We start from the raw sequence: 9,381 nt of genomic DNA on the forward strand, positions 1-9,381 counted from the left end.
ATTGGACTCCTGGTTTAATATGTGACACCAGAAGCCAGACTTATTAGCTTAGAAATATTGTGTTTGTTGAAATGTGTGACTTTAGTGAAAATCAAATTAAATTTCATAAACAATTTCTGCAGAAACCCAGAAAATTGAAAATAGTTCACTTACTTTTTCTTGCAATTGTATATGTAACAATAATGTTACCACATCTGTTACCAAGCTCCAAAATAGGACAACAAACATAATGTTATTATTGGTTTATTTAACATAAACATAGAAGACAACTACAAGTAAACACTTCGTTAAAAAGCTGGTTATAGGACAGTTTTGGCTTCATTTGTGATTTTCAGCTGGTCATTTGCGCACCAAATCCCACAGGTCAGATTCTGGCTGAACCCAGTCTTCTCCCATGATGCTCTGCAGGGTGAAGTCTTCAAAATACTCAAGTCGATGGCTGTTTAGAAGAGAGAAGAAATGTTAGTATCCAATAAAAGCAAATAGAATTCATTTAAGATAACTAAACTTACAAGTCTGGTTTCTGTCCTTCAACTAGGTCTTTTCTAGGAACAGGATACAGAGCCTCATAATCCCTGTGGTCTCCAGAGCCATGAATGGCATAGGAATTCATCTTATTAACACCCGGAGGGAAATATCTCCAAGGTATAAGTGCTTCTCCCTTCCATATCTTGTCCTCAATATTGACTTTGAAGGATAGAGGGAGTTGTTGCTGTAACAGATTACATCGTAAACATTATTACAAAATAACCAGCTAATAGTCAAGAATAGCATATGATTTTATATCACTTTGCATTTCCTCCTGTTCTATTACATTATATTAAGCATTCCTGCACATTTAAATGTTTGGCTGTTTACTGTTATTAAACATAAATACATGCAACACAAATACATGTTAAGCATAATAATGTCCCTTAAATTTCGATTTAGAAATGTTTTTGTCTCATAATTTATTTTTATTTAACAAGAACATGTTCAACTGATCAAAGGTGACAGTAAAGGCAGTTAAATATATCATGATTTCCACAAAAATATTAAGCACCACAACCTTTTTAACATTGATAACAATAATAATTGTTTTTTTAGCCCTAAATTGGGAAGTTTTAAAATATATATTTAAATATAAAAGTTATTTTAAACCTAAATAATATTTCACAGTATTACTGTTTTTTAATCAAATAAATGCAGTTTTAAAATAAGAGAATAGAATGCTACCAAAAAAAAAAAAAATTTAACCAGTAATGTAAATACCATTTATACTACAGGGCCATTGAATGCTTCAATCTGATTGGCTGACGAACATTCTAATGGTGTTCATTATTTTCAGGGGAATGTGCATTATTATCAGGCAAATGTAGTTCCAGGCAGCTCTTGACCGCAGTGCATGTATTTATAATTTTCCTGATGATTTCAGTTATTTCAAAGGTCCTTACAGCCCAAAACAGCAAAATAACCAAAACCCACAATGACACTGGCCAAACTAATAAATAGAGTAAACAACAGGATAAAAACAACAGATTATTTCCATGTTTTGCCACAATATTATGTTTTATGTACGGAAAGCACAAACTCTGTTTCTCCCACTCTCTCTCCCTTACAGATGCACACACAGTTAGCGCTCGTGTTAGCATACACGCTAATGTTGTTAGCTCTGAAGATTAACAACTTAAAAATGACATGACAGTTCTCACAAGCGAGGTAACAACAGTGTGGTCTTGAAGAAAATTAACTTAAAGATTAACTATTAGTAGAGACAATCCTGCCAGTCACCTTTGAGAGACACACAGACTTGAGAGAGGTAATTCATGCACTCAATCTCTCCCTCTCTCTTTCTATCTGTCTGCCTGTCTGTGCCTAAACTTCATTATTAACTGCATTAGTTTGCTATCAACGACTCAAACGTCATGACTATGTCTAAATTGACGTTTTAGAATAATTGACGACAGGCCGTTGAATTCTATGAAAATAATGCACACCCGAGGTGGTGACTCCTAAAAAATGAAGACATTAATAAACTGATGTACAGTGTGTATTTTCTTACCATAAATGCATTATATTGTCCATTGAATAGCAGAACGAGATGTTGTCCATGTCTGTAATATCAAAATATTAATTCAGTTACATGTTAGCAATGAAAAATCTTTATGCTGCCTGAAAAACACTTTAGGCTTAACTTACGGACAGAGCTCCACCTCCAGATACTGCTCAGTGTTGTTGTTCAGGAAGAAGGACTCTACCACTGAAAAATTTATCAAACAGCACAAATTGTAAAAACTGTCAGTTGGAAATTCACAGAACATCAAACACTGACAAATTGACGCATTATTAAAAGTATAGATGAACATACCCTCATAGTTCCAGAGACCAGGGAACGGCTCTCCAGGTGGTCCGGCTGGTGCAGGGGGGTCATTAATGAAAGCAGCAGTCACCTGCATTAACAAACCTCCCTCACCAGGTGAGAAGTGAATTGTTATCGGGTCATGATGTAAAGGTAAGCTGTCCCAGGTATATTTGATGTGGAACTCCAGGGCAATCAGCAGGACACAACCGACGCAGAGACTGTTAAGCATGGTCAAATCTTACGTTCTTCTATCAAGACCTGAAATAATAATAAATGACTATCTGGTTTTCAAAAATGATATTCTTGTTATATGTCTGTATAGCCTGCAATATATATCCACAGTTCTGTGCTCTAATAAGCCTTAAGCAGCTCAGGACACAGGACCGTCTGATGTGAAATCCATTGAACACCCTATATAAGTACTACTGATGCCATAAACCTGATCTGATATTACGTTGAAGGGGCTGAATTCCAATCCCCTCCTGTTCTATTATAAAATGAATATGTAATCAGATTTTTATCTGCTCTGGTGTTTGTTAAAAGCAATGTCTGTATTTGGTGTCTGAGAGGTGGCTGAGGTTCTGACCCATGTCAGGAATGCAGTAACATTTTGGATTTTAGAAAATAAATATGTTGTCGTTTTTTAATATTTCATCTGAATTAGTATATAATCAAATCTTATGATCAGGGCACAGAACTGACTGATATTAAATCAAGTTCAACAGTCATATATAAGTATAAACATAATCTTATATCAGGTTGAAGGGGCTGATTTCCAAACCCCTCTGCCTCTATCATAAAATGATTATAGTTTTGTCAAAACTAGTGTATCTGTTCTGGTATTCATGTTGAGGTCTGTGTACTTTTGCATCCATTTGGTTTTCATTTTATAACTATGAAGAAATAAAAGAAAAGAACGGTTGTTGTGTTTTTAAAGGCTATATGTTGAAAATAAAAATTTAATTTCGAGCAATATTCACAAAATGCTGCCTGAAAAAGTAAAATATTTACTTCTTTTCAGAATTTTTGCACCCTTAATATAGAATATAGAATATTTCTTTGGTCAAATTAGAAGTAATGCTCTTCCCACACCTTCAGTTGAGAATTTAAAAAAAATGCAAAGACCTAATACATTTCACCTACTTTAAAATATGCTTTTTAAAATAGACATCGCAGAATATACTGTGGTATAATTTTGTCATAATTTAATCTTTTCATAATCACTAAAAAGTGTCACTCATTCCAGTTTATCACAATCGTATAAAGTTCTGTTATAATCAATGAAACTGTAAACTGCACAGTAAATCATGTCAGGAATAACAGCGTTTACTTATTTATTCTGGCTGTTAGAGGATAAGTATGTTTTTGTTTTGTGATAATTCATCTAATCATTAAACAATCAAATGTTATATTTTATATAAAAGGAGTTATCAGTTTGAACTTTGTTCTTATTTATTATGCAGTTTTCATAATGAGTATGAGACACGTGAAGACCACACCACATGCATCCATCAACTCATGCTTAATGTTTCTGGGTTTGTTTTTTGTTTTTGTTTTTTTCGTTTTTTTACATGTATTAGGCTACTTGTGAAAAATATGCATTACAATATTGCGTTACTCTCTAAAAAAGTAACTAATACATTACTTAGTTACTTTTCAAGTAATGTGGTACTTTACTTTTGCATTACTTTTTCTCATCTGGGCCAGGTGAGATCTTTATTATTCTGTTTTTAGTTGATGAATGAACAGTACATAGTGTGCCTCCCATCCAATAAATGGCAATAGGCTAAGCTTTGTGTTACTTTTTCAAGTTCTGTTCATTTCATTAGGAATTTCAAGCAATAAATATCGTTTTGGCGCTCTTTAATGTGGCGTTATAGATCGCTGTAGTTTCTGGGTACTCGCCTGTGCGTAATCAAACTCATAGCAAAACATTCCTAACAGATTCGTTTTTATTCTGGATCTCGTGCTCCGCTACTACTCTGGAGCGCACTCGCCACCAACTGGAGAGAAGTGGAAATTACAGTTACAATTGACAATAAATCACCCTCAGTGTAATCTGTCAAAGCGACTGACGGCCTTCAGATTTTTCCATCACTGATAAAAAATAAAAAAAAATCTGTCAATGACGCACAATTTTCGGTTAACGCGACCTCTGGTGTGCAGATATATTCTCGATTTTACAATCTTCAACACTTGAACTTTGTTTTGTCTTATCAGTGAACCGTCTAAACTCCATCTTGGGTAGATATCAGGATACATTTCCTCCTCTTTCCATAATATCACAGGTCAGGTCAATGATTACAGCAGTTTTATTTGTTGACCACCCCTATAGGACATAATAAAATTACATAATGCTCTTATGGTGCATAAAGAATGTTTTGTTAAGTATAAAATGATCTAAACGTCCTTAAATCGAGATATATCTGGTAGAAATAAAGTATACTTGAATGTGCTAAAATAATACTTAAATCAAGCAAGTGCAGTAGTAATACATTATAGAAGTTATACACTACAAATACACCAATGAAATGTAGATTTCTACTTTAGTAGTACTTCAGTGCGCTTGAAAAGTAGGCCTATACTAAATACCACTAATATTTTAGTGCATTGAAATAAAGTATACTACTACAGAAATATAGTTTTATTAGTGTATTTCTTAAAAGTGCACATTGAATGCGTTAAAAAGTAGTTCAGTTTTAGTAGACTTTTATATAGTAATCTTAAGTTTAAATCAAGTTGATTTTTATTAGAAAAATATTAGTAATGTACTAGTTATAAGAACATCTTCCCAATTGTAGTACTTAAGTACATTTATTATAAACGCACTAATTAGCACTCTTAAATTGTTTTTATAGTATGAACTAAAATGTACTTTTAACATATTATCTCTATATAAAAAAATATATTTGTGACCATTTTAGCATACCAACAATATGTTGAAAGTGATTTTTTTTTTGCTGAGATCATTTCAGTAATCGTCTTGTTAACTCAGGTGAGAATGTTGACGAGCACAAGGCTGGAGATCATTATGTCAGGCTGATTGGGTTAGAATGGCAGACTTGACATGTTTAAAGGAGGGTGATGCTTGAAATCATTGTTCTTCCATTGTTAACCATGGGGACCTGCAAAGAAACGCATGCAGCCATCATTGCGTTGCGTAAAAATGGCTTCACAGGCAAGGATATTGTGGCTACTAAGATTGCACCTAAATCACCAATTTATAGGATCATCAAGAACTTCAAGGAAAGAGGTTCAATTCTTGTTAAGAAGGCTTCAGGACGTCCAAGAAAGTCCAGCAAGTGCTAGGATCGTCTCCTAAAGAGGATTCAGCTGCGGGATCTGAGTGCCACCAGAACAGAGCTTGCTCAGGAATGGCAGCAGGCAGGTGTGAGCGCATCTGCACGCACAGTGAGGCCAAGACTTTTGGAAGATGGCCTGGTGTCAAGAAGGGCAGCAAAGAAGCCACTTCTCTCCAAAAAAAACATCAGGGACAGATTGATCTTCTGCAAAATGTATGGCGAATGGACTGCTGAGGACTGGGGCAAAGTCATATTCTCAGATGAAGCCTCTTTCCGATTGTTTGGGGCATCTGGAAAAAGGCTTGTCCGGAGAAGAAAAGGTGAGCGCTACCATCAGTCCTGTGTCATGCCAACAGTAAAGCATCCTGAGACCATTCATGTGTGGGGTTGCTTCTCATCCAAGGGAGTGGGCTCACTCACAATTTTGCCCAAAAACACAGCCATGAATAAAGAACTGAAACACCCTCCAACAGCAACTTCTTCCAACAATCCAACAACAGTTTGGTTAAGAACAATGCATTTTCCAGCACGATGGAGCACCGTGCCATAAGGCAAAAGTGATAACTAAGTGGCTCTGCGACCAAAACGTTGACATTTTGGGTCCATGGCCTGGAAATTCCCCTGATCTTAAAACTTGTGGTCAATCCTCAAGAGGCAGGTGGACAAACAAAAACCCACTAATTCTGACAAACTCCAAGAAGTGATTATGAAAGAATGGGTTGCTATCAGTCAGGATTTGGCCCAGAAGTTGATTGAGAGCATGCCCAGTCGAATTGCAGAGGTCCTGAAAAAGAAGGGCCAACACTGCAAATACTGACTCTTTGCATAAATGTCATGTAATTGTCGATAAAAGCCTTTGAAACGTATGAAGTGCTTGTAATTATATTTCAGTACATCACAGAAACAACTGAAACAAAGATTTAAAAGCAGTTTAGCAGCAAACTTTGTGAAAACTGATATTTGTGTCATTCTCAAAACTTTTGGCCATGACTGTACACTTAGATGTTCTTAAGAAGTACTAAAGAATCATTTTATTATGTTAAGTACAAAATTGGTGTGTGTGAAAAAAGAGCACTTTATGGAAGTGTACTGAAATAAAGTGTATTTTAGTGCAGCAGGGTATGATGCCTTGTTTTCCCTTTTAATAAAGTAGATTTTTCGGAGCCCATTAGCAAGTATTTGTTCTTGTTTGAATAATAAACTCATTTTGTTTTGATTCTTTTGTAAACAAGACTTTTGAAGTAGATGATTTAAGAATAATTTAGACATTTGCACACAAAAAAAACAAGACAAAAATGTATTTAAAAAATATGCATCAACTTTATAATGAAAAAATCACCCTTTTCATGATTTAAAAAAAGGTTTGCAGAGGCATAAGTTTGCTCACATTATACATGTTCTTTTTCATTTTTTCTCACCTTTGACCTTCTTTTATTGTGGTGACAACTTTGTAAATGCAAGCACTATTCCAATTTATTATTACATGAAAAATTATCATCTATTCATGATAGTATGTAATCACAGTGTTATTTTATTATACATTTTATTATATTATTGCACTGTTATATAATCCCGTATGGCACCCTATTTTAATAGACTGTAATCTTAAATCTCATACGATGCTGTTTTCTGACCTTGGTGTGTGTTTTCAGTCTAATGGCTCCTTTAATAGAAGAATATGACAGACACATACAACAGATGGAGGTGCAGCTCAAGTTCTATCAGGTACACAATGCATGAAGGCTTACACTATACAAAACAAACAAATGCTTAGACAACATAAATGCTCACATTACAGAGAGGTTTTATGACTGTCAGTGCTAACAGCTTGTGCACCGCAAGAAATATGTAGTATATAAAATAATAATAAAATATAATTATATACACTACCAATCAAAAGGTTTTAAACAGTAAGATTTTTCATGTTTTCTAAAGAAGTCTCTTCTGCTCACCAAGCCTGCATTTATTTGATCCAAAGTACAGCAAAAACAGTCAAATTTAGAAACATTTGTAAAATACCTGTTTTCTATTTGAATATATTTTAAAATGTAATTTATTCCTGTGATTTCAAAGCTGAATTTTTAACATCATTATTCAAGTCATATGATCCTTCAAAAATCATTCTAATATTCTTGATTTGCTTCTCAAAAAACATATATTATTATTATTACTTTAAAAACAGCTGAGTAGGATTTTTTTAGAAAGTTCAGAAGAATGGCATTTATCTGAAATAATCTTTTGTAGCATTATAAATGTCTTTATCATCACTTTTGATCAATTTAAGGCATCTTTGCTAAATAAAAATATTAATTTCTATAATTATACTGACTCCAATCTTTTAAATGGTATCGTGTTTAATGTTACAAAAGCTTTTTATTTCAGATAAATGCTGGTCTTTGGATCTTTCTATTCACCAAAGAATCCTGAAAAAAATGTACTCAACTGTTTTAAATATTGATAATAATAATAATAATAATAATAATAACATCAAATAATTTTTCTTGAACAGCAAATCAGCATATTAGAATGGTTTCTGAAGAATCATGTGACACAGAAGACTGGAGTAATGATGCTGAGAATTTAGCTTTAATCAGAGGAGTAAATGACATTTTAAAACATTCAAATAGAAAGCAGTTCTTTTAAAAAATACATAAATTTCACAATATTCCTGCTTTTGCTGTATTTTGGATAAAATAAATGCAGGTCTGGAAAGCAGAAGAGACTCATGTTTCATGAAAAACATGAAAAAATCTTAATGTTCAAAAACTTTGGACTAGTAGTGTATAATTAAAAATTTTAAAATAAAACAATACAAAATATAATATGAATATTAAAATGACAGAAAAAAACAATAAACCTTTCTTTCTTCTGCTGTTGATTTAATTTGATTATATGTGCTCCTGCGGGTCTATTACTAGGATCTTAAAGTCATTGAAATCAGTTAATATTTCAGAATAAATTAAATCGTATCCGCAGATAATAATAACCTTTTGCATTAACTGTGTATATTATTTTCTATTCACAGACTTCTTGCAGAGCAGGATGTCCATTGAAAAGCAGTTGCACTGTCTGTCCACTGGAACAGGAGGAGACTCGACAGCAGATCAGCGATCGCCATTAGTAATCTAGTGGAGCGGTCAAGTGTTGCGTGAAGGTAAATATCCAGACCTGTCCCAAAACCATCTCTAATGTCACGTATCTGGTCTATCTCATCATGAACTCTTGCACACACATTCTGGACTGCAATCCCCATAAGCCACTGCACTAATCACTGCACACAGCTGCTCCTCGTTTCCCACTGAACTGATTGCTGCATACACCTGTTTATCATTTACCCACATGCATTTAAGCCACTCACACACACAGCCACCTTGCGAAGTCTTATTGTTCCTATGGTCGTAATTCTAAGCGTTTTTCTCTGTGTTGGATTATCTGTGTATGACTCTGGACTGTGTACCCCGTTGACGATTCCTGCTTCCTGCCATTGCGACCATTCCCTGTCTATCGAACTGTTTCCCGGATTACCTACGTTGTTCCTGTTTTCTGGTGATTATTCTGGCCTGTTGACGATTCTAATAAATGCTGCAAATGGATCCGCACGTCTCAGTCTGACTCTCCTTGTGACATCTAAAGTCCCAATTTTACATTTTGAAATGTTTTTATAAAACACAAGTCAATTTGCGGCAAAATAAAATTGAAAAGCATACTGAGCCATAGCCAAAACATTTAAAAACTAAA

At 34.3% G+C, this 9,381-nt stretch overlaps 1 protein-coding gene across 1 annotated transcript; it reads right to left on the reverse strand.

Annotated features, from left to right (window-relative positions):
• Nucleotides 1-227: 227 nt before the first annotated feature.
• LOC141337451 (UPF0462 protein C4orf33 homolog) lies at nucleotides 228-2,715 on the reverse strand. The gene is made up of 5 exons (XM_073843275.1): nucleotides 2,348-2,715; nucleotides 2,179-2,239; nucleotides 2,042-2,093; nucleotides 513-712; nucleotides 228-439 (listed from the first exon to the last, which is right to left on the reverse strand). The coding sequence occupies exons 1-5, from the start codon at nucleotides 2,568-2,570 to the stop codon at nucleotides 340-342; spliced, it is 636 nt and encodes a 211-aa protein (XP_073699376.1). The 5' UTR covers nucleotides 2,571-2,715; the 3' UTR covers nucleotides 228-339.
• Nucleotides 2,716-9,381: the final 6,666 nt, after the last annotated feature.

This window comes from Garra rufa, chromosome 6 (genome assembly GCF_049309525.1).
Source record: "Garra rufa chromosome 6, GarRuf1.0, whole genome shotgun sequence".
Classification (NCBI taxonomy): domain Eukaryota; kingdom Metazoa; phylum Chordata; class Actinopteri; order Cypriniformes; family Cyprinidae; genus Garra; species Garra rufa.

Bases quoted from the DNA above. Each gene is read 5' to 3' on its own strand.
- LOC141337451 (XM_073843275.1), bottom strand. From the start codon at position 2,570: ATGCTTAACAGTCTCTGCGTCGGTTGTGTCCTGCTGATTGCCCTGGAG. The intron at 2,240-2,347 runs GTATGTTCATCT...TAAATTTTTCAG, and splicing joins TGGTCTCTGGAACTATGAGG to TGGTAGAGTCCTTCTTCCTG. The intron at 440-512 runs GTAAGTTTAGTT...TCTTCTAAACAG, and splicing joins GAAGGACAGAAACCAGACTT to CCATCGACTTGAGTATTTTG.